Source organism: Megalopta genalis, chromosome 5 (assembly GCF_051020955.1).
Source record: "Megalopta genalis isolate 19385.01 chromosome 5, iyMegGena1_principal, whole genome shotgun sequence".
Classification (NCBI taxonomy): Eukaryota; Metazoa; Arthropoda; class Insecta; order Hymenoptera; family Halictidae; genus Megalopta; species Megalopta genalis.
Genome location: NC_135017.1, coordinates 7,299,497 through 7,326,273, shown reverse-complemented (window position 1 = coordinate 7,326,273; position 26,777 = coordinate 7,299,497). Strand labels below are relative to the sequence as shown.

General features: G+C 35.3%; 1 protein-coding gene and 2 long non-coding RNA genes across 8 annotated transcripts in view; 2 read left to right on the top strand and 1 right to left on the bottom strand.

The window, feature by feature from the left end:
- Nucleotides 1-23,731, bottom strand: part of Hnf4 (Hepatocyte nuclear factor 4) — a 67,116-nt gene extending 43,385 nt beyond the window's left edge. The window contains exons 1-2 of one of the 6 annotated variants that reach the window (XM_076521880.1): nucleotides 23,528-23,731; nucleotides 21,636-23,015 (exon numbers count right to left, since the gene is read on the bottom strand). In XM_076521880.1, coding sequence (XP_076377995.1) covers nucleotides 21,636-21,699 — 64 coding nt within the window. In that variant the 5' untranslated portion in view covers nucleotides 21,700-23,015; nucleotides 23,528-23,731. Of the gene's footprint in view, nucleotides 1-4,250; nucleotides 4,715-12,870; nucleotides 13,138-21,635; nucleotides 23,016-23,527 lie in introns of those variants that run through there. The other 5 variants (XM_076521881.1, XM_076521883.1, XM_033474012.2 and 2 more) reach the window with 5 other exon arrangements.
- LOC143259475 (uncharacterized) lies at nucleotides 13,220-16,580 on the top strand. Its single transcript, XR_013033406.1, has 2 exons — nucleotides 13,220-13,269; nucleotides 15,969-16,580. It is a non-coding gene; the product is annotated as an uncharacterized LOC143259475 (long non-coding RNA).
- On the top strand, nucleotides 20,373-22,209 carry LOC117222367 (uncharacterized). Its single transcript, XR_004490675.2, has 2 exons — nucleotides 20,373-20,904; nucleotides 21,593-22,209. It is a non-coding gene; the product is annotated as an uncharacterized LOC117222367 (long non-coding RNA).
- Nucleotides 23,732-26,777: the final 3,046 nt, after the last annotated feature.

Sequence of the window (26,777 nt, the reverse complement as noted above, 5' to 3'; positions counted from 1 at the left end):
TGTTCCTTTTTATAATAGTTATCTTCGTATCTGGGGACAATACTTAAGCGCAAAACTATTTATGCGACAAATAATGATTAGCTGGCGAACTAATATGGCGGAATAGCATAGCAATCAATGCCGCGAAACCTTTCCATTTATAGAATTAATTGTTACTACCACGTGACCAGGCCGTTTAAAAGAAAACTCCGGAGACGGAGATTAGCGTTATGTTATGTACCGGGTGCTCCGAACCGAACGGAGCGCTTTCTAAAATTTAGTGCAACGACACGCTGTTTTAAAGCTTCCGAGTACAGTAATTTCTCCCTAATTCGCGCTCAGATAGCGCACAAAAATCAATAATTCGGGAAGACGAGATACAACTATTACTTTCTTTTTAAAGAGAAGATACGATTATTATTATTTTTCATAGTTGTTGACAATCGATAACTATGAAACTCTCTTCTTCCCAAATTATCCATTTTTGTGCACAATCTGAGTGCGAATTAGGGAGAAATTTACTGTATATCGTTCTGCTGTTTTTTTTTTTGGAAAATTGATCTCGGACGACTTTTATTTTTTTAATACCGAGTATATGTATCTGTTATTTATCAATGAAAAGTCATATGACGTAAAGACGTGACAAGCAGATCTTTTTACCGAAAAAATGCATAGATGCTGCAGAGAACTTGAATCTAATACTTTGGAAGAATTTTCAATGGATGCGAGCGATAACAAGCGAAAAACTTGAGCAAAACCTTGACTGAAGAATAAACAATATAATGAATGACGGTAGTCGCTTTACTACTATACTACGTCTTAGAATGTCAACGACAGCAAAGGACAGAGCGAAAACGCTAACAATCAGTCGTCGTTTCATTTTATGCGAAAAATGCAATGAGAACATTGTGTAATTGTTTTTCTTTATTTTATCATATAAAATAAAAAATATAAAATATTTAAAGAAAAATATAAATAAAAATATAAATAGAAAATATTTAGTAAAAGAAACCGTGTGCCTCTTGTGTGTGTGTGTGTTATGTTGACTTTTTACTATAGCGTCAATTTGAAACACAAGGGTTGAATGGTAAAGTTGATAATTTAATTACTATAATATAATTTATATTATAGTTTGAAACGGTTTCGCATGATAACATATTTGAAATTTACTATTATTTATTACTTTTATTTATTAACTTTTTTCAAAGAATTTTTTGCAGTAATTTTCGAATTTTTGGGTTCAATGTGACCGTTAATGTTGTATTCGTCCTCAATATGACCGTTATTTATATAATTTTTGTCCGTCGAAAGCCGAGTAATCGAGTAAAAATTTTGATACTTTGGGTCAAGATGGACCCGGCCATGATTGCAGAGTGGTAATATGCGTTCGAAATTAGTTTCTGACAATTATTGTAAAATTGGTGGTTAACGGATCAGATTCATATAGGAACCTAGGTTATGTTTACTTTTATTGTTATATTTTCCGTTAGGTTGAGTTATAAATAACTTTTCTTTCTGGGATCCAACTGTAACAGTGCTCTTATCAGCACTTATCAACCACACATCGTACTTGGATTAAATACTTGACGAACGACGAGAAATTGCTGCAGCTATACATATAACAACGAGCACACGATTGATTAAGACGAATTGTTTGTTTTATTAATAAATACAATTCGTATATCGAAAAGAAAATGATTTATGCGTCGATGTAAAAGTCGAATTAATTAAAAACTGAAACTTTTAAACCACTGGTTTGAAATACAGAGAAGGAATGTTAACTATAATGATCACGAGTTAATAATACAAGTTAAATACATCATACAGAATAATACGATAATAATAAATAATAAAAATTAAGTTAATGATAAATACTATGTCAACTAACTGGACTAGTTCCATGGAAGTTCTATGCGAACAAGCCTTCATCATTGGTCTACTCTCATTAGAGAGACAATTATACCTTTTCGAGTCATCATTAAAATGTAATTAAATCTGTTAATGACTTCCTCTGATTTGAACGTAAATGAAAAATCAAACACGATTCATGAAATTAATAGAAATATAACGATCATTTATTTTTGTTTAAGTAATAATCGAATAGTGTATACAATAACAATCGAAACATACTATACTTTACTTAGTAAATAAACCATAACTTGCACAATTATTGATAATATTGATAACAATTATATTATATTACTATAATATAATTTATATTATAATTTAATTACTATAATATAACTTACATAATAATTTCATTATTATAATATAATTTATATTATAATTTAATTAATATAATACAATTTATATTATAATTTAATCACTATAATATAATTTATATTATAATTTAATTACTATAATATAATTTATATCATAATTTCATTACTATATCATAATTTATATTATAATTTATATTACCATAATATAATTTAAGAATGTACCATGTGCGCGAGATTCGAACTATTTTCACGAAAATGGCGGTCGCCAAAAACGACAGAAATCCCAGCGAAAATGATGTAAATTGTTACATCTGTCAGTATACATAAACTCGATCGGACCAGATCTAAAAATCAACTTGAAATCTCAGCTCGGGACCGTCGAAGAGAAACAGAGAGCTCAATAATAATAAAACTTCGAGCCGCGAACAAACAAGCACGCACATGGTAGCTAGCTGTCGCAAGCAGAAAAAGAAAGAGAAAGAGAGTGGAGCCAGGTTAAAGGCGAATCGTCAATAAGCCCATTAATCATCCTACTTCTCTAACTCGCCGGTGTATCCTCCTCTTTAGAGAGTCGTCGTTTATCAAACAAATTTCTTAATCTCTCTCTCTCTCTCTCTCTCTCTCTCTCTCTCTCTCTTTCTCTTTCTCTTTCTCTAAGCCGTCATTACTATGCATCGAAATAATTATTAATTTAATAAGAAAGCTCTCTATTTGCATACTATCTATCTGCGAAAATTGATTGTTGTATTTTTCCATCGATTCACTTGACTCGAAGCCATCGCTACTTCACGTCGAAATATAGAATTTATTATTCATCGAGGAAGCCATGTGCGTACTATCTACACTCCCAATCAAAAAGATAGCACAACCGTGCTATCTTTAATTTCTCGTATTATAATCGTGACAACATAAAAATTTTGAAATGCATGTAGGAAGTACTTTATGTAAATATATGTCCCTTAAACTGACTTGCTATGACTCCGATTTCTAACTATATCAACAATAATTAACTATATCAACAAGCACGAACAAAATGATAGCACATTCAAAATAGATAAGTATATATTTCATATAATATAAATTGTGTGTACATAAGGCGAACAAAATACATTTGCTTGTATTTTCAATAATGAGTAGAACCTCCTTTGTTTTCTATAACTACTACAATTCGGTTAGGTATAGATTTGTACAATTTTCGAATTTTAGTTTGAAATAATTTATCCCATTCTTCCTTAATGCATATTTTAAGTTCATTAATATTGTCAAATTGTGTTCCATCTGCGTAAACTGTTTTTAAACGTTTTCTATTATATTTAAGTCCGGCGAACACGAAGGTCATTCAACAACAGGAACCCTTTCTTTTATAAAATATTCTTGAACGACATTTGCTCTGTGTACCGCAGCATTATCTTGTTGAAAGATATATTTTGGGCCAGATAGATTGGGCCACATTAAAAAAGAACCCGCGATTCGCAACTTGCGAATCAACAATCAATCCGTAATAAACAATTCATCACTTTGTATTTCGGTTACAAACAACCGATCCGTAATAAACAATTCATCATGTTGTATATTTGGAAACGAACAACCAATCCGTGGTAAACAATTCGCCGTTCTGTATTTCGGAAACAAACAATCGATCCGTAATAAACAATTCACCCGCTTCGTATTTTCGGAAATAAACAATCGTTATATATCCACGGTGAACGATTCACCCCCTCGTTCCAGCAAATAGTTGCCGGATCAGTGACGGGTGAAAAATAGTGCGCGATATAAACGGGAATAACATTTGCATGGATTAGTTTCTAATTCGCGCGAACATTAGCAAACACTTGAAATATAATTATTTAGCTGTCCGTGAAAATATTAAAACCGTATTAATCCTCGAACGACGATTCATTCTCACGACCGGACAATCGACGACGTTCATGTCTTATTGCAACTTTTGCAAACGTTAATATAAAACAGCGGCTTCGTAATCTAGCGTTAAAAGTGTAATAACGATGACAACTTCGAGAAATCAAATCGCGCAGACGTAAACATGATTACCTGCGAGACCCATCTCGGAAGTGGTCCGCAGGGTCAGGCTTCCGGTAGCTGGACGACTCCTTGGTTCCGCATTGCGTCTACGAGGGGGTCCTCGCAGGTGGCCTCCGTCATGCTGGTTCTTATCGCGGGTACGAATTACGTTGCAACGCGTCGTGATATCGGTTAATTGCGTAATTGTTCGACCGTCAACGGCACATCGTCACGAAAAATCCACTCTGACCGTCGCCGTTTTGGTAGAGGGGTCGTCTCTGGGGTGGTGGAGGGGTTGAGAGGAGAGAAAGAGACCAAGATAGCGAGAAGAAAGGGGGGTGGGCCACGGGAGTCTCGTCGTCGCGTTGGGATCACGCGAACGGGGCCAGAATGTGCGCGTACGAACGCCGAAAGAGCCGAGAAAGAACGAGGAGAGCCGAGATCGAGCGATACGAAAACATAGAACAGTTCCTGGACGACGTCGCGGAGACGACTGGCGAGCAGCTGACGAGTTTTGCGCTCGGCTCGCGCCCGAGAGTGGAGGGGATGACTCGAGTGACTCGAGTCAAAGAGAGTGGGCATGACTCGAGGAGACTCGACGCGCACGACTCGAGTCGAGTCGCGAGACATCAGACGATTTAGGAGGCGAGTGGGAGACGCTACCGCGCATCATACCGATGCTTAGAGGAGTCCCAGCGCCGCCACAGCGGCCCAAGCGCGGGAAACGGCGATTTTTCGAACGCGAACCCTTTGAGATGATACTTTTGTCAACGAAATGATAATTGTAGTTTGGTAAATACAATATGAAATTGTTACAATTGTGTTATATTGATGCATTATAAAATTGTAGAAATTATAGTATGTTAAATAGAGTATTAAAGTTTAATCACTATATCTTATCAAATACGCTATTACATTATCACATTATGTATTATATTACTATTACTATTGTTATTATGTAGCGTAAACTACTAAATTATAACGACTATATTGTATCAAATACATTATTAATTATAACAATTGTGTTACATTAAATGCACTATTAAATTATGACAGTTGTAGTATATTAAATACGCTATTAAACTCTAACTATAGTATATCAAAAATACTATTAAATTGTAGCAATTGTATTATATTAAATACATTATTAAATTATAACAATTGTACTATATTAGACGCACTATTAAATTATAAAAATTATATTATATTTGATACACTATTAAATTATAACAATTGTATTATATTAGATACACTATTACATTATAATAATTGTATTATATTAGGTATACTATTAACTTATAAAGATTATATTATATTAAATAAACTGCTGAACTATAACAATTACATTATACAGGCCAGAATAAATAACATTAAATATTAAATTAAATAACTTTGTTTCCATTGCAGGTAGAGAAAAATTGCAGATGCAAATAAATTGCATTTCTCCAAAAGTGCAACGGCGCAGTTGCAAAATACAATTGCCCTTATTTTTCAAATGACGCACAATTTGTTTTGCATAGTTGGAATGCATGACGGCAATTTGAATAGTAAAGTATTGGGACACGAAGGTAAGAAAGTTGACATTTCGGAAGATATTTCAAGTTTTAATAAAGCAGTAGTGCGATATGTAAACGACGATTAATTTAAAAGTGAGCAATATTGAAAACGGTGAGCATAATTGAAGTGAGGATGATTCTCAATTCTCCTGAACTAGTTTCATGCATTACGGAAAAAGTTTAGCAAAAACGTCGACTGTCGTCGCGGTATGTTGACATTCGATAAAGAATTCACCAATTTGCATTTTAATAAGCTACCATGGTCTCCTTACCTGTATTACGTGAAACGGAAATCGCAGGAAATTGCGTCACTCGGCTGTCGGGCGACATTTTGTATCGTCTTCGGTACAAATAATTTACGTCAGGACGACCAAAGAAACTCGATATACAATTCGCAGAGACATGAAACAGCGAAATGATTCAACGGCACGTAACGAGAATAAATCCGGAACGGTTTCTAGAACGCTGACATTTCAGTGTTGCTTGCAAGGAAAAAAAGATATGTTAACAACACGACAAGATATTGTAATGCACATGCATCAATTATCATCGGTGCATCATTAATCTTCAACTTTAACAATTCGTCGCACCGTAACCGCGGGAGCTGCGCTAACGTTCCCCGCAGGCAAAACTTCCGCGGATTACATACTTCCGAATACGATGACATATATATCCATAACATTCAAACAATACGAACATTTTTAAATAACGTTCAACGCGTTGAAAGTCACTGACGACGTTTCGTGTCCCGCGGAACTATTACAATTTTTAGCACGGAAATAAAAACGATGTTGCGCGACATATTCTTTCAATAGCTTCCGGTAGGGAAAGGTCCATTCTATCGCGTGACACAGTTGGATTTTGGCTCAGCCTGTTTATTTTTAAAAGACAGTGTAACATTTGCGGAAATGTCGGTTAGTGCTCCATAATTGGGCATTATTCGGACAATATATCGAATAAATTCATCGAATACAATTTTCTTCGGACAATATTTCGAGTAAATTCTTCGGACAACATTTCGAATAAATTTCTATTCGGGTAATGTTACGAATAAAATTTTATTCGAGAAATATTTCAAACAAAATTCTGTTCGAATCGAGACGCTACCGTGCATTGTGTTCGAATTCTGCATCGGGTAAATTCTTCGAATAGAATTGTATTCGTTATACGAATAAAATAATTTTAATTATATTTACAAATTAATAAATTATCAAAAAATAAATTATATATTAATAAAATTAAGCAAGACCAACTAATCCATCCTGATCTAGTAACTAAACTAGAAAAATAGGAAGAAAGACTAAAAAGTGGAGGCCTTAAGAAGGAAAAAAGAAGAAGGAACAAGAAAAGATGGTTGTAAAAATGAAGAATGAATTAGAAGAACTCAAAGCTGTTGTTGTAGATATGAAAAGTTGTCTGTGATAAATACGAGCGTAAAAGATTTAATAAATAATCTGTGTTATGTCTCACTATAAAACTTGTGCAATAAACAATTTATATCTATCGTATAGTCAAAGATGTTCCACATCATTACCGTCATGAGCTTTCTACGTTTTCACCCTCTCTTTTTTATATAAAAAATCTAAATCCGCAATGAGACATGTACTTCGTATAACACGTAATTCGTATATAACGCAGTAATTGGTACAAAATGTCATTTATTCAATTTTCGATACTTTTCTTACCTGAAATTACATTTCCGAAGTTCGCTCATTTTTCTCGCATCTCAAACAAAATTATTTTCAAGCAAAATCATTCGTCAAACAAATCATTCGAGATGGAAAAAAATGCAACCGGAGCTGGTCACCGCAGTAATAGGTGCTTTTACCCTGACTGAAATGTTTTTCAAAACGGACTGATTCAGTTCAATGACTATCGCGCGCGACTAATTGAGACAGAAACTTTCCGCGGCCGTATAGACAGTCGCTCGATTTCCCCTGGTTGAAAGGCGCAGGAGAATCACCGTTGAAATGCCACCGATATTCGTCAGCGGCGCACGACGACAAAGGACTCCAATTAATTTAACGCGGCGAGCGCGCGCGCGCGCGCGTGCACAAGGTGCATCACCATGTAAGGGAGATATTCGCGGTGCGCTCGGCAGCAGCCGCCGTGGGAAGTGATAAGGGCGAGGAGAGGGCCGGGGACAGGGGAAAATTATAACAAAGCCGGTGGCTAGCAAATGAGTCAGTTTCGCGATAAACGGAAAGCGGCGTGCAGATTTTCAACGAGTTCGCGAGACGGATAAAGGGGAGGGGCTGGGGGAGAGACACGGGGGGGGGGGGCAATGAAGCAGCCGTAAATGAATCATTTAATGCGCTCGCTATCTGCTTACTGGCGGGGACGATCGTTCGCGAGAAATCGATGCTGCGCGAATTTATCCTTGGCGCAGGACGCCGCCAATAATTAATCAGCTCGTTACGCATTTGCATGAAGTTTCATTTTTGTAAAGACCGATTTCCATGTAGCCACGTTCGCGTAAAATTGCGGTCGAATGATTGATGGATTTCTCTTTACACGTTCGCCACACGTCTCCGTTCCGCACAAAGCTCCATTACAGAGTTACACTTTAAACAACATTGCATTCGACGAAGTTGCGACGCTCAAGTGGTGCATTCTGGATGATATGGTGTATTTTTGGATAATATTGGTGCATTTTTGGATAATATGGTTCACGTTGGATGAATTGTCGTTTAAAGTTTGCGGTCTTATAAATTTGAGTACTGGCGAGGTTATATGTTCAGGTATTTGTGTTTTAATAAAGTTGAATTCTTATCGAATTGAGTTCGAACAAAGTTGAATTCTTATTGAATTGAATTCTAACAAAGTTGTATTTTTATTAAGTTCAGTCTTTAAAGGCTTGAATTCTCATCGAATTGAGTTCTAACAAAGTTGTATATTTATTGAGTTCAGTCTTTAAAAACTTGAATTTTCATTGAACTGAGATACAACAAAGATGAATTTTCATTAAATTGAGATTTAACTAAGTTGAACTCTTCTTAAATTCAGTTCGAACAAAGTTGAATTCTTATTGAATTGAATTCTAACAAAGTTGTATTTTTATTAAGTTCAGTCTTTAAAGGCTTGAATTCTCATCGAATTGAGTTCTAACAAAGTTGCATATTTATTAAGTTCAGTCTTTAAAAACTTGAATTCTCATTGAATTGAGCTACAACAAAGATGAATTTTCATTAAATTGAGATTTAACCAAGTTGAGCTCTTCTTAAATTCAGTTCGAACAAAGTTGAATTCTTTTTGAATTCAGTTCTAACAAAATCGATTTCTTCTTAGATTCAGTCCCAACAAAGTTGAATTTTCGTTTAATTAAATTCTAACAATAATGCAATCTCTTTAAACGGTTCGAATAATATTGCAACGCTATAATATTATAGTCCAATTCGGACAAAGTTGCACGGTGTCGCGTTCGACTCGCGCAAAGTTGCAATTTGTATAAAACAAAATTTCTACGAAATCGCGTCTGAATAATTTCGTTAATTCGGCCAACTAACCATGAAAGTTGAACACGATTCCGAAAACGAATAATACATAGGATAACAGTTGCAAGTAAAATGAAACATAGTTTTGCGAAATCACCGAAGATAGGCAATAACAAGAATCGACACGGCCTCATCCTCGAGAAATTTTCGTGACACAGATATCCCATTTTCAATCGAAACAATTTCACAACGTAACACACCCGTGTCCGCGTTTTCAGTGGAAAAAAGGGAGCGATCTTAATATGTGTCAGGGCTCGAACGTGCTTAATCGCAACTCTTACAAAACACGCGCAGATAGCGCCGGTAAATTAGCTTTAATTAACTTCGAAATTGCGGCAGATTAAATTAATCCGCGAGCGACGGATTTACATTCATAAAATACCAAAGCCTTTTCCTGCAAATTGCGCTTGTAATTAGACTGCAGCAGCAGACGCGAGATTTTTTGATCGCGGAGTCGCTGACAATCGACTATTTAGAATTAGCCTCGTGCGAAATTTCACGCTTTTTATCATATTAGGTGCTCGGAACGGATTTCGCTATTTCCTGTGCGAAAGATTAAAACAAACGTATTACAATTCCATTTTACCTAATACAATTTATATTTACAATTATAACGATGGAAATAATATATATATATAATAATATATATATATATATATATATATATATATATATATATTATTTATATATATTATATATTATTTATATTATTTCCATTATTTATATATATTATATATATAATTTCCATCGTTATAATTAACAAAACTATTTGCAATTTACAATACTGTTCCTCTAGTCTATACTTTTCTCATACATATGGATAGAAACGAAGATCTAACCGAGATAGAAAACATCGATATAGCAGAAAGAAACTTACACAAATAAAATCGCTGCTACAAAGTTTAAGCTAAGTGAACAGATAATAGAAAATGTATTCACGTAACAGTAGGAAAGCTGAATCAACTTTCTACATGTTTATTCGTTTTTAGAAACAGCGTTTTTCTTTTCTCGTCCGCAACAATTCCCATAGCAACAATCTGCGCGTTAAAATCTTCTAAAAATTTCCATTATTGTAATTCCACTGAAATTGCGTTCAATTTCTCACTTTTTCTCTACTCTTGATTAATAAAAATTAAATGGTAGTATTTCATTTTTCTTAATTGCTCGATCTAACGAATATTATTCTAATTAGTTCGCAGTTTCAATTGGTCCCTAATCGATTGAAAAGTATTTGAACTTTTGAAAGTGGAGCGTAAACAGATTGGACGTTAGATAACAGTTGGAGCAATACTGAATAATTATAAGTAAAACTGCAATTAGCATACATTGTCCAACGAAAGGCTCTTAAGCAATTCACTTTCTGCTATGGCTAAATTTACATCATCCTTATGCTCACCACTTATGTTATTATGCCAGTTATCGGCGGTAGCCTTTTTTTAGCGGAACGATAAACTTGTTGCTTTTGGTTTCGTGTACATCAATATCGACATAATGTAATCGTTTTCAATACGATAAGTATTTACTCGATTTTTAGCAATTCAAATCGAAATTTCAAGATGTATGTCTGTCTTTATTATTTTGTTTACACGTTTCGGCTTCTTATATTTTGACTTTCTGTGTTCAAGAATTTTTCCGGCTAAAATCACCACAACGCAGACAGCATTTAATTTAATCAAAGTCACGAGGTATTGTGAACTCGTTTAATCTGGGAGTTTAATAATAACATATGGAGCAATTCGTTCCTGTCTGCGATCGCCTTTGCCCACCAATAATTCGTTTATTTAAAGTATTTATCAGAAATTACGAATTGAAATTGTTCGACGATAATTAATTTTACGTTCGCTTGCTTATCGCTTTCCCAATTTGCGCTATAATGCTAACAGTGTTTAACGAGCGACACGATGGTTCGAGTTTATTCCTTCGTATTCTTTTCATTGTGATCAATTTAATGAATTTAATGGTTCAGACAGTTTTTCGAAATTTCCAAGTCAACGAGCTATTAATAGCAGCAAGCTGCTGCTCTTGAAATTTGAAATGCAAACGAGACTTCAAAAAAATGACTTTTGATTTGCACTTTCTTTCCAGCATATACGATTTTCTTTGAGATTTGGTAGTCAATGAGATCATTCAAAAGTTCTAATTAAAACGCTTGAGGGCACAAAGGTAAGTCTTGTGGTTTAGTAGATGGAGAGATTAGACAGTTCTGATTTACAGTTCTGATGAAAGCAGAAAATTTATTATTCAAAGAAACATTGTTTACGGTAAAATGGTCTAATGAAACATTGTATTCAGTCCAAAGAATTCTACATCCAAGAAATACTGCAAGGAATTTAATATGCAGTGAATACAATGCCAAAAAATTCATCATTCTAAAAATGTAATAACTCAAAGATATAGGCACTCCACCGATATAACAATTAGAGAATACGGTATCCAAGAATTCAACAGTTCAAAATTGTAATCCAATCCAATTTAAATCCAAAGATACAATACCCATCCGATGTAACATTCAGAGAATGCAGTACCCAAGAATTAAACACCAAAAGGTTGTAATGCCAAGAAATATACAATAGTAATCATCAGATTTAATGATCAATGAATTCAATACACCCAATAAATTGATAATCCATAGACTAAAATATGAAATTGAATATTATATATAAATATTATATATATATATTATATATTATTATTTAATAATATATAATATATAATATATTTATTATATTATATATTATTATATATATATATATATTATATATTATTATTTAATAATATATAATATATAATATATTTATTATATTATATATTATTATATATTATATTATTATTATATTATATATATATATAAATATAATTGAATATTCAAGGAATTTGGTAGTTAAAGTCAAATTTTGTAATAATACTATGACTTCTCTAATATTATGAGAAGTCTAATGCTACTTAAAGTATAAAAAGCAATCCTAATGTAAAAGTTCTTTACTATAGAAAGATCAACTACTTTAATTACACAAGTAACTTCAGCAACTTTTGTCACAAAGAACAAACCCAAGTTAAACAACGATGCTCATATAAAGCAAACACTGTCTTGTGCAATGTTATCAAAGAGAAACCAACTGTAACTTGTACAATATTCACTACATAAAACCATCATCAACTTGGACAACCAACCTACAACCTAAAAGAAGGCCTTATCATATAAAAATTAATTCTAGTTCAACTTGAGCAACTGTGTCCATACAAAACATAAGAAACCCTACTGTGGACATTTTTTATCCCATAAAAATCAATCCAGTGTAATTGTCACTACACAAAATCATCATTAAACTGGCAAACAGTACTTGAATTCTAATTTCAGCAGTTGTCAACACAAAAGATGAATCCTACCTCAAATAATATTAAAATAATAAAACAAATAATATTATTAATAAAAATCATCTACAACTTATTATCATAACTCAATCCAGTCGAGCGCATACGCAAATGCGTACAACCGGAAGCCAGTTTAAACAACAATAAATCATTCGAATAAAATCAACAATACACATCATTCAAATAATCTGGCGCCAATTGAGATCAACAAACGATAAGATTACTCACCGAGAACTTCGAAAAGCTGATCGTCGAACCGCATCTCGTTCGTTTAGCAGTGCGTTCTCGTTTCGCAGACAATAATGTGATCTCGCCGAGCAACGATGCCCGCTCGTGCACAAGAGCAAACACAGGCACAAGACAATACCTCTTTCACGTATCTGTCATTATTCTGTCACTGTACCCGAGTACCCGCTTGCAAAACGATGGAATTTAACCAACCGTTCAACCATCGCGCGCGCAAGTCGCTGAACGACTGAACGCGGGAAGCGGGAACCACCGCCACTGTTCTCCACGCTTCAAACTGGCCGCGTGCTGCCGATGATGGGGGGAAGATGCGCGCGCAGCTCGCGCCTCTAAAAGACGAAATGGTGGGATGGCAGCACGCGCGATACAGAAATGCAACAAGTACGTGAAAAAACGATTTGAGCCAATCATTTTTCTCGCCTGTGCGATTCGTATGTGCAACAACAATTTACACGTTTCTTCAACTATTCAAACGAAGCTTGAAAAACGTTACTGCTACTTCTTACGGCGACACTTATGCTCGCCGCATTTCAAAAGAATTTTTAACCTCCGTTACATTGTCTCATACTAATGTAAACGTTCTTGTATGATCTTATACTTCCGAATATTTCTGGATGAATTTTCCGCTTGTTGCGTTCAAAATGTATTTTTAGCTTCGTTACGTTGACGTTGGCAATAGTAATTTCAAACATTGCTTGCGATCCGAACCTTTGTAAACAAACCTTTTGTTGACATTGAAATAGTAGGTTGAAGAATGTCCTTGGATTTTTCCGTTGGGAATTTTTCGCTCGTCAAGTTTAAAGCAAATCTTGTTCTTCATATTGTTTCATATGTAGTACGTCCATTCAAGAATATTTTTGACTATCTTACTTTTATATTTTTTGTAGAAAAACACGTTTCCCTATTAAAATGGAGATTGAATATTCTCTCTATGTACATTTTATGACCCATTCGCTTGTTGCACTTTAAAAAGTTCTTGAAGTTCATTAAATTGTTTCATACATGATACACAAAATAAACAATTTTTATGTTTATCTAATTCTCTATTGAAATGAAAGATGAAAGGCCTTTTTAAAGTTATCGTTAAATGAACCTCTCACTTATGGTGTTTAAAAAAATTCTTGGAATTCATACCTCAGGAACGAAATTATATTACAAAATTAGAGACTAGAAACTAGACAACCCTGAACGACTAGCTAACATAGAAAGTTCTATAGTTGCGATGTTAATTGCATGTAATTAATTAGTAACTACAAGACGCAATTGTTACATGATATTTATAATTATTATAACGTCCATTTCATCATGATTCGGCGTTAAAATAACTTCCTCGTTCCTTCGTTTCTAATCGAATTGCAATAAATCACGTTCAGTATTCTCCTTAGTCATGCGAGGCAGAAATTTATTTATAATTTGCCGCGTACTGGAAAAATCTCGGAGCGTGATGGAAGAAAAAAGGACAGAAATTCGAAGCATGGGAAGCTTCCAATTGACAAATCGCAGCACGTTTCAAGCGCATGGCGAAATGAAGGTTGCTTATAATAAAGTTTATAAACGAAGGGGTCAGATATGATAACCCCGAAGAATGCCCATCCTATCGATTGTCCGGACGTTCGCCGACATTGCGCCCAATTAGACGCGCATGCACCTTTTATTGCAATAAAGATGACAATAAGTCCGTCGTTCAATCAGATCAAATAATAATGGAATATTTCTCGTGCGGTGAAATTTCGAAAAATGTCCTGATACGGTGTCGTTGACGTCAGGAGGCAATGTAACGGTCGTAATAGAATTCATGCGAGAAATTATATGGCACTTAATGACTGTCCATTGTGCATTAAAGTCTTTGATATCTGTTATGCTACTTCAGAAGGTTTCTTTCTGATCCAATGATGATTTCAAACGTCAATGTTAATATCGATATAATATGTTAATATATATAATAATATATATTATATATATATATATATATTAATATATATATATATATATAATTATACTATTAATATTTATATTATATATATAACAGTAAGTAGTAGTAAGTAGTAGTAGTAGTAGTAGTAGTAATAGTAGTAGTTATATATATAATAGTAATATTTATAATAATTTAATATTTGCTAATCAATTATGGAATTTATTATTAAAGTTTATTATGAAATGTTTCCAATCAACCTCGATTAAATACTATCATTGTTTTTAATTTTTACGATTCAATTTGTTTAGATCAATGAGCAATTTGCATGTAAAGTAAAAGAGGAGGTGGCAAAATCTTAATGACGAATGTGTTTTATTGTCAACCGTTATCTGAACGATAGCATGTTAAGAAGTATCTATCGGAGATTAATTTGTCCTCGCAGTAGGGTTTAATTAGTACACCTGTCGGCGTAGTATCGTCATTGTATTATTTCCTTTCTTTTAATTTCTTGGATGCCACCGATTAAACGCGCAGATAAGGTCTATCGATAATTCACTGATACACGTACCAACGACGATTACAGATAATTAATCATGTACTCTAAATGCCGTACCAAATACATTATTAATTAGACCAAGTAATTTCGAAAATGGAGAGCAAATAAATACGATGCTGAGTGATCTTGGAATATTAAAAGGATTAATATGAAAATCAATAATAAATTGCGAAGTAGTTTTCAAAGATTTGGAAGATTGAGAATAAATCGTGGGGGGAGCGGTTTTCGAATATTTAGAAAATTGAAAATTAATTGTGCAAAGAAGTTTCGAACATTTAAAAAATTGAAAATTAACTGTAGAGTGGTTTCAAAGATTTAGAAAATTAAATATAAATTATAGGATGGTTTCGAAGATTTAAAACATTAAAGATATAAATTATAGGGTGGTTTCGAAGATTTAAAAAATTAAAGATAAGTTATAGGGTCGTTTTGAAGAAGATTTAGAAAATTGAAAACTTTCTGGAGTGGCTTCGAAAATGTGGAAGAATTGTAAATCAATTGTGGAAAAGTATTAGAAATTTGGAAAATTGAAAATAAATTGTGGAGTCGAATTGAGAATAAATCAAAGGTCATCTGAATAATATAAATTTTAAATGTTGTATGGTCTAGATTCTGGACACTACGTTCCAGACTCTAGGACGTGAGCATGATCAAATTTCGTCACGTCATCCTGGAGGCAGAGCATCCTGCTAGTGACTCAGGGTGCTGACAAATCTTCGGGGGCTGTCTTTCGAGATTAGCTACTCATCGGCATCGGGAAACAATCCACGGTAAACAACGACTTATTCGTTATTTACCGGATATCGTCAGTCTTTGGTTAGGGAAGCAACCGATTTCGGTGAGCGTTGAGTCAAGGTTGACTCTATTCCCGACGAACGCTATCACGAACATTGATGACACACATATCGCGGCACGATAGGAAGATTATATGAACGATAATCAAGAAACATTGCATTACCAATTTACTTCTTCCTGTTTCACGCGTATCTACAATGTTTATCCCTAAGTTTGGAAACGCCGGACGCCATTTGCAATTTCATTGTCTCCAGAATTCAATGTAATCCCGTTGGGAAAATTCGAAAAAACTTTGACGCTCTCGGCGAAGCGTATCGTTCATCTCTAATCCAGTCATGATTAAATATGTCGCATAGAAATTTGTATAATTTGTGTACTCGATTAAATAGTTCCACCTTGAATGGCTGAATAAATAACTGGTTTTTATGTGGCGTGTACAATCGTTTTTTATCGTAACTGTCCGCGCGATAATTTAAAGTGACTGTGCTTTGTAAGAAGCTGAAAGTAATGTCGGAAAAAAGTGACAGTAATTTATTGTTGCGAAATACCGGTATTATGCTTCTACGTAATAATGATAACAAAAATACAAATAATAATAATAATAATAGTGATGATAATAATAATAATAATAATAATAATAATAATAATAATAATAATAATAATAATAATAATAATAATATAATAATATCATGGAGGATCGTTCTCAATTATGAACACATGGCTTCGAACGTAGCGCAAAAGCAATATGGCGCCGCACTCCGGCGAAGTATCACAGTTTATAAGTCACTTGCATTTTACTGTTAAATAATAATAATAATAACAATAATAATAATAATAACTGTAAAATTTCAAAATACAGCAAATGCAGCAATTTCTCTCTAATTCGCGCTCAGAAATGGACAATTTGGAAAGGGGAAATATGATTATTCGAGCCTTGGGTCTCGTTTTTACAGTTGTTGACAATCGGTAGCTATAAAAACGAGCTGCAAGGCTCGAATAATCGTGTCTCCCCTTTCCAAATTATCCATTTTTGTGCGCAATCTGAGCGCGAATTAGAGAGAAACTACAGTAACATGCTATCTTCTCAAATTACGGAGATCGGCGATAAAATTAGACAACATGGCGGCGTACCGTCAAACTTGTAATGTCCTGTCGTTGCAATTATCGATCATTTCATCGATTATTTATCGATTGATCGACGATTATTTATCAATCATTCTCCTTTTAACAAACTGTGCTACATCCACGATCAGTTTAGCCCAAGTGCAAATTACTCCGGCTTAAAGAAACGTAAAAAGACGAAATACACAAGCGAAACTAATGAAACCACGAGCGTCACACGACTGAAAAGATTTTCTAATTTTACTGGTGAACGCAGAAACCGAGATGGAGCTCTAAAGAAACTGTCCAGTTTCAGAATAAGATGTCCACTCCGCGTGAAAGAGTCATTCTTAGTATTCATCTTGTAACGTGCGCTCAATAGACAACTCATAAGAATTCAGGATGAATCTCTGCTCGCGTAACGTCGTAACGTGGAAGACGGGCATCCGTCGCTGCTAATTAATTTGCAAACACGTCGCCACGAAAAATTATTGAGATTCTGTCGCGAGACGTTCGGCTTCGGGAAAAGGTTGATTTAATGGATTCCGAGATCAATTTTCTGATCTCCGAAGAGTCTCAGAAATGATTTCCTTTTTTCCTGTTTAAATTCGCTCGACCGATTTAAATAGGAACGGTGGCTCACCTCGCTTTTCCCAGATGTTACAAACAATTTAATCAGTTTTATCGGTCATTACGAAATGCCGTTTACGAAAACACCGGTTGATTCGTTGGGCCGACAATGTTGCGAGAGTGCAAGGCGTTTTGAAGCCGTTGATAACGCGCGATAAGAAAGAAGGATTAGTGTCGATAAACTCCTAATCAATTTCAAGGCGACGCGTATCCGCCATCTTTGGTATCTTTTTCTTTTCAGCGCCGAAACGCAAATTTCTCGAAGCGTAACTTCGTTGTCAAAACAATCAAATTTGAAGTTAATAAACGTCGTTCGACAATTCTCTTTGGTTAATATACAATTAATTCATCAATATACTTCCTTAATTGATATCCGCTTTAAGAGTCTCAATTATTCGATTACGTTAGAACAACTGCCATTCCACCGTTGATTATCTTCGCCGAAGACACTTCATAATTAATACTTATCGATACTATCGTCTTAACAACCGAATGTTGGTATAGTATTTTTTTATCGTTGTACGATAAACATTTATGACTAAAGCCAATACTATAATCGATGTAGATACATTTTATTGCAACAATTCAGATACGGCGAATAAGTATTATGTAGTTGGCGGTTTTACATTGTACAGACAAATTAAAATATTTAAATTATTTTAACCGTGAACGGCATGCAATCGCAAATTACGGCGAAGTTATTTAAGTGGTTCCGTCGTCGCGTTTCCGTTAAGAATAGTTGAAAAGCTTTTGATAAAGTGCGCACAGTAATTATTGCAGCACAGTGGTCTACCTCTTACACGTGGTTGTCCCCGGAGATGAAAAGACGCTTCTGTCCATCACCGAAGACTTTCGAATTGCTTCGACAGCGTCCTCGACCGACGACGCTCTCATCGTTTTTCTTCATTTCATCATCGACACGCGCGCATTTTTATGGGCCGTGTACAATGCGCGCCAAAACTGTTTCGAATCGAGTGTAACGAGCCGTTTACACGCCCGTCGCGTCACGTCGACAAGAGCGCAATCGTACTTAAAGACCGATTTAAATGATTCTAGGGGACGACAATTACATAATAAGCGAGCGCGTGAAACGATGTATGTAGTTGGCCAGTTTTATCGAAATCTTCGGGATCCTCCCATTACATAAATTTTATTATCGATGACTTGACGGAAAACGTGAGATCAAATCTTATCTGGCAGACGTTATGTGACCACCGTTGCGGTACGCTGACAGCCTACTTCGTTTTCCATAAACCGTAACGAGGCTGGTTTGATCGCCTTTCGTTTCAAAAGCCGCCATCATCCTCGTCGATGATTTTCCATCGACTTTAATTTGGACCGGATTAAACATAATTAAAATGCTTCATTTTAAAGGACGCGCGGCGCAAGATTTGAATTGCCCGCTATTTCCGTTCCGCCGTTTTGCCACGTCCAGACACGATAACATTCGATTCCGCAAGCCAGCATCTTTGATTTTGCACGTTTCCAACATCCGATTGAATGAAATTCATTAAAACGATATTCTGTGCACCATTAATGTACAAGTTGTTCCGAAAAAAGGCGCGAGATTTGAATCGCGCGCCATCTTCGACTCTCTCTTATTTCCACTCAGAAACGTTTCAAACGATCGTTCGAATGAAATTATTTAGAACAATGTCCTATATTCCATTCTCCGCACGATGACGTAATATAGGTTACTCCAAAAAGGCGCAAAATTCAAACTGCGCGCCATCTTCGACTCATTATTTCGATGACACGAGGTTCAATGCGTCTCATTTCCAAGCAGAAACGTTTCAAACGTTCGTTCGAATGAAATTATTTAGAACAATGTCCTATATTCCATTCTCCGCACGATGACGTAATATAGGTTACTCCAAAAATGCGCAAAATTCAAACTGCGCGCCATCTTCGACTCATTATTTCGATGACACGAGGTTCAATGCGTCTCATTTCCAAGCAGAAACGTTTCAAACGTTCGTTCGAACGAAATTATTTAGAACAATGTCCTATATTCTATTCTCCGCACGATAACGCAATATAGGTTACTCCAAAAAGGCGCAAAATTCAAACTGCGCGCCATCTTCGACTCATTATTTCGATGATACGAGGTTCAATGCGTCTCATTTCCAAGCAGAAACGTTTCAAACGTTCATTCGAACGAAATTATTTAGAACAATGTCCTATATTCTATTCTCCGCACGATGACGTAATATAGGTTACTCCAAAAAGGCGCAAAATTCGAACTGCGCGCCATCTTCGACTCATTATTTCGATAATACGAGGTTCAATGCGTCTCATTTCCAAGCAGAAACGTTTCAAACGTTCGTTCGAACGAAATTATTTAGAACAATGTCCTATATTCTATTCTCCGCACGATGACGTAATATAGGTTACTCCAAAAAGGCGCAAAATTCGAACTGAGCGCCATCTGGGACCCTCTGTTTCGACGGTAAGAGATTCGATTATTGAAAAGATCACGGTATTTCAGTGGTCACGAATAAACGAAGATTTCCCGACGAAAAGCAACCCTTGCCATTCGGTTACCTACAAAGAAAACGAGGGTGATCGCGAGTGGAGGCGGTTCGGTTGCTGCGCAGACGAGGGTCGACGAGGGTTATCTTCGCCGAGCGGCGAGGAGACGGTGGAAGGGAGGAAGCTTTATCGTCCCGAGACTCGCTCCGTTTCGCCCTGGATTTTTGCGGGACACTAGCCAGCAGGAAGACAAACGCACAGACACGTTTTACACGCACACAGAGACGCGGCGTGCACGCGCATTCGCCTCCCTTTCTCCGTCCGCTTGTTCGTGTTGCGTAACGTATCAATTTCGCACCGCGTATACTTTCGTAATTAACAGAATTCGTTAATACCTATTAATAAACCGCAATAAGCACAGCGCGCGCAGACTGGACCGTCGCAGATAATACGGCGGCACGGCGTAGAAAATCTTTTGGTTAACCAGCCGAACGGGACGGTGTTGTCATCTCCGTGTCAACAGCGTGTTGACTTCTGCGAATCTGGGGTACATCGTGATGTATTGTGTTGTTGCCGGGAGTCGCATGCTTTTACGACAGTCGCGCATTTTTTCGGAATAGGAAGAAGCGTTTCTGTTATTATTTGTAACCGACGCCGTTTCCGGTCGCGCTTTCCCAGTTCTACGATATAATAATATTGTACAAATGAAAAAATAGCGATACCATATAACATTAGAACTATAGAGCTCTAAACGCAATTAATATGTATTGTTCTATAACGAGATTAGATTCGTTTAAACTTCGTACGATTTCTATTATAATGTATGCTCGAATAAAAAATATATATATATATATATATATATCTAGAAATTTCTCGCAGGAACATTTTTATTAAACATTTCAACTGTTTTGGTAGTTTTAGTGTTGTAGATTTTAAGCGTGGACTATTTTAAAATCCGAGACTTACTCTTTCGGGCCTGATCTTCATGTCTTATCGTCTAAAATACTTAATTTAGATAAAGTTTATGGAAAAACAAATTAATTGGTTTAATTTTTCTTCAAACACGTCGAATGCTTCATTAACCGGATGTAGCTTACTCAAAAGTTACCCAAAAGCATATTCAAATTTCTTGATCTTTTTCACAGTTCTCGTTCATATTATTTGAAACAGTTTAGAGCTTACGGTACATTGGCGATTATTAATAGTTTAACAGAGACCAATATGCTGTATTATAGAATAAAAAAGGGAACGAAGAAATCATGAAGTAACATCACTTACCATCCACCGAAGTGGAAGACGAAATGGCCGATGGTCCTTCCGTGTTCTTCGGCCGTTCCTCCATTTCAAGGTCGCCACTGACGACTTCCGTCGGCGCGCATGCGCACTACAGGAATGCCCACAACACGATCCACACGAAACACGATTCACCATCGAGCCACAATTGAACAACAAATATTTCGGAAATATGGCCACCGGCGTGCGCGATAGATTCGTTTTTTCTTTCTTTCGCTGGCCCGTTATCATTGGAGTGTCTCCCGGCGATTTTCTCTCTCCTTTTTTCTTCTTCGCGGAAGATTAGGCAACCGCCATCTTGAACCGCGAGTGGGGAGAGTTCATTATCTGGCGCAGAACGATCAAACGGATGGTCAGAATCAAAGAAGTTTTGTTGCCTTGTCGAATCGATTATTCCACGAAACAGTTAAAATCTGTTTATGCTTTTCGATGTTTCAATCATCTTTAATGATAATAAATTGGAACTCGACGAGCTCGACGCCTCGACGGAACTTAAGGCCAAGGCCCGTCTGAATTTTTCAATCAATTGACTGTACTTGTAATAAATTGTAGAAATGTTTATTTTTATGTATCTCATTACGTTCTAAACATTTCTCCACTGTAACATAGCATTCTTGTTGCTCTTTTAAGCACAAGAGTGCACGAACCAAAAATACAGTTGAATGTTGTCCTTGACAAATCCCGTTCCATATTTAAACATATATTTAATTAAAATGTTATCGTTCGTATTTATACCGTTACGATTATGTTGCGAGCAGCTTATCGCTAATTATGCGATATTTCCAGGAATATCTGGTCTATCAAAATTCCTAATCGGTACTGACGATAGTCGATAACAGTCGGTCCGAAAAAACGTATCCGAATCACAATCTCGCAACGATAAGGAGCTGGTTGTTACCGAACGATAATCGAAGAGAATTGCAAAAAAATATTTACCGGTAACAGAACATTGAAGTAACTTAATTTCATCGATTAGGAATTAATCGAAGAATTTATTGTCAGATCGTGCTAAAATATACAGGATTGATATAGTGTAGAGATTTTGACAAATTTTGATCTTACAATTTGAAAACCGAACGAGAATTACGAGAACAATTTGGCAGAAACATATAAAGGCCATCAATAAATTCAGCGCATGCAATCGCATACGCATAAATGAGTAAAGCGCTTATTATTTCACAAAAAAAGGTTAACTCTTGCGTAACGTCGAAATCATTCATAAACATAATGATTCGTCGCTTTAGATTATTCGTCCCCTCATCTGCATAGACATCAATAGTTTTATAACCCAGCAGTTTTTCATCGAATGAAATTTATTCAACTGTTCGATATTATTTTACAAGAACAACGTGCAGATAATAATGTCTGAAAAGAAACAACAACTTTGATGAACAGTGGAACATTAATTCAAGAATCCAGATTAATTCACTTGAAATATATGCGGGCTAGAATCATAGTGGCGCAAGTCACATTTTCCTCATTGTAAAAAAAAAACATGGAGTGTTATTGTTAACTAACATGCGTACTGTTTACTGGCCAAATTTATTGTTAACATAATTTAGAGTTAAATTAATATGTAAATCAATATACCCGACTTTTTAACATTTTGGCATCTATAGATTGCATTTTAAGACGTAAGTCAAAATTTTCGAAAATGTGGCTAACATCACTATGATTCTAACCTATTCATGTGATAAAACGTTTCTGCGAAATATATCGTTTATACAACTTCTTTACGAGAAACGTTATCTACTTTAAAATTGCAGCTAAAACCGTTACATCATATTTGTTCTTTGTTAGAACATAATAGATTACTCTATTCTGTTATGCTACAAAGTAGCGTAAATGGAAATTCTTTAAACATCTTTTGATCTTACTCGGAATACCCGGATTCTTAGGTCCATCATTCGAAGCCTCTCATTTTAGGCGCCACGAATGCGGTTGCTACGCGCATGCGCGGATGACGGGAAACTTGAAAGCATAGAACTAGAACACCGCTACGCGCAGGCGCTGAACACGCGGCACTGAACACGCATGCGCACTCGCGACTCGCAACAGCTAAGTCCGATCTGCTGGAAAGCAATTGCGCTACTGCTGCACCGACCATCATCGGTGATCGACATGCTCTTGATTTTATACGGTTGTGTGAAACAACACTTTTGTTTATCATATATATGTATATTTCTATTTATATGCACATACATATACGATCGACGAGCGTGTTAGTAGTGCTCGCCAGTATGCATTTATTGAACGCACACTGTACAGTCGAGCACCGCACATACGTCATATGTGAATATCAATTGACAGGTTTAATATTGAAATCGTGTTCGCGCGTACATTTTTGTTTATGCACGATGTTTACGTTTAAGGTTATGTCGACTACATTTGAAAGGGAATAGGTTAACCTTAGAATACAAGTGCCGATTGTTCGGATCTGCATGTATACTCTGCAGATTCTTTCCATACAATCAGCTGCATGACTATTCATGCGAAGGATTCCTCGAATTTTTTTTATACTCTTTTGCTTTTTGTAATGACTCGGGACGAACGATGAGAAAAGAACCGAGCAAAAACTTCGAGTCGTCTACCTTGAATTAATGAATGATTATTTGCTTTTTTCCTGCCGACCGTATATATTCATACGCGCTGATGAAACGTTAGAAACTGTAAGAATAAACGTCTTTATTACGATGGTAATAACAAGAGCCTTATCTCAGGCAGTTGTTACGCATTAGAGTCGTTTGCATCGGCATAACCTAATTTCCAGTAACAAAATTTACACTCAATAAATCGTTCAAGATAAAAGGATCTAATAAATTAATAGAATTTAGTCTTTTAGTTTAATTTTTTTATTAACAGAATTTAATATTTAATATTTAATGTTTTTATGATTGAAATCAAAAATGAAAGATACGAGAATTTTTAGTTTTATTGTGTTTGGATAATTTGAGATGATAATACAAATATGCATGTACAAGACAATTATTATTGTCGTTTTATTTCTCTTATTTATAATTCTAGATACGATTAATATAATCTGAAAAGCAATGTATGTTTTCCATTGCATTCGATATTCAAATCAGTTTTTAAATTTCGCGCAGTTGAAGTACGTCGGTAATAAAACTTGTTACCGTCCAAAGATGGCGTATTTGATCAAACACAGACAATAACAGCAAACATGATTTGAAAAAATTTCTTTGCATGAAATAAACATTGATAATAATTCATACGAAACCTATGAATTCCTCTACGAAATAATAGTACCTTATAAAATGGGATTCGAATACGTATTGATATCAATAGGTTATGATAATTTCTAATTTTAGTGATGCCTTGTGCAAAGTGACTAATAATAATTCGAAAACATATTTTCACCGAACGCCGTTATATTATCTGAATTATGTACGAACATTGTTGACATCGTGATAATAAACTGTTTATTAAGGTCATTATGTAACATGTCGATGTATGATGCAAAATATCATCGTGCCTATCAACGCAGACTTATAATAAAACGATTCGATAAAACGTGTTTTTGTATCGTCTCCAAAATAATACTCGTAAATTTATGATATCGCTACGAGAAACGTAAACAGTGCGGAAATATTAGTCTTGGACAATTTATTCCAAGTCTGTTAAATCTGTTTATATTTCGATCATTTCGCTTCGCCTCAATCATGCTGCATAAAACCGAGGTTGTAACCTACTGTGTCTTTAATCGGATTTCTATCCTCAATTATTAGTCTTGTCATAGCACTAATACGTGTCAGATCCAATGCATTGCGTACTTTTGTTCACATGCCATTCGTGTTAAAATGACGTTACATAACCATGTTAATGAACTTCCGCGCGTTTCTAGCAGAGTTTGAAGATATCAGAAACGAAACCGAATCTCGATCGAAATGAAACTCATTCTTGCAAAGAATTATTTAAACAAAAGTTGTGATAGAAATCATTTCGCAGTAAAACACGAATCTGATGTCAGCTTACAACTTACTATTTACAACTTACGACTACAACTTACATCTTACGACTTATAATTTACAACTTACAATTTACAACTTACAATTTACAACTTGCAATTTACAACTTGCAATTTACAACTTACAATTTACAACTTACAATTTACAACTTACAATTTACAACTTACAATATACATCGAAGAATTGAAAGCATTGCATATTTTCAGGCGCCAGATTCAACTTCCAAGAATCGCTATCAGATGTCACTAGGTGTCCATACAAGAGGTAGATGCACAGGTTGCATACATCTAGGGGTAATGCAGTTACAAAAAACAATTTATTATATAGATGATATTATATATAATATATATTATATATGATATTATATATATAGATGAAAAACTAACGATCGTTTAAAAATTAATTCCCAAATTTCTAAATAAATAATTTAATTATTCAAATGTCGTGTTTGCTAACACGCCTAAATTCGTGAATTATCGGTAACATTGGGCACGACACCGGAGTGGTATACAGGCCACTGTGGTCCCAAACACCTGAGACAAAAAAGGCATAAGACTATGTAAAACCTGCCATCATGCAAATAAGGTATACAGAATATACACGATTCTCACCGAATTAAACTTAAATTCGTGAAATATCAGTAACGACGAGTGCGAAATGGAATCGGTAATGAGATGCTAGCGCCCCATTTTCGTGTAACAGATCCACTCTGATATCTCGTTCGTGCTAAGGGTAATGGAGTTACAAAAAGACAATTTATTATCGATTAATAAACGAAAAACATTTGAAATGATCAGATTTCAATCCTACGAAAGCGAATATCGGTATATTGGTAAGGATTCATGTACCCAATTCCCAAAGTTCCGAAAGAACAACGTAATTATTTAATTATCACCAATTTTTGTATTATGTATTATCGTTTTCTGAAACAGTTGATCACCGCCGATCAAAAGGGTAAGGTCATCTGTGTATTTGAGCCGTTTATTTTGAAAGTGGCATAAGTCACTTTGTTTTTAAGTCGATATATTTAAGGGTTTGCGTTTCAACACGTTCAAAAATATGGATGCTAACTTTCGAGAAGATTTACTTGTATTTGTTATCAGTATAAATAATTCCGTATAAACATTGAAAAAATCACCAC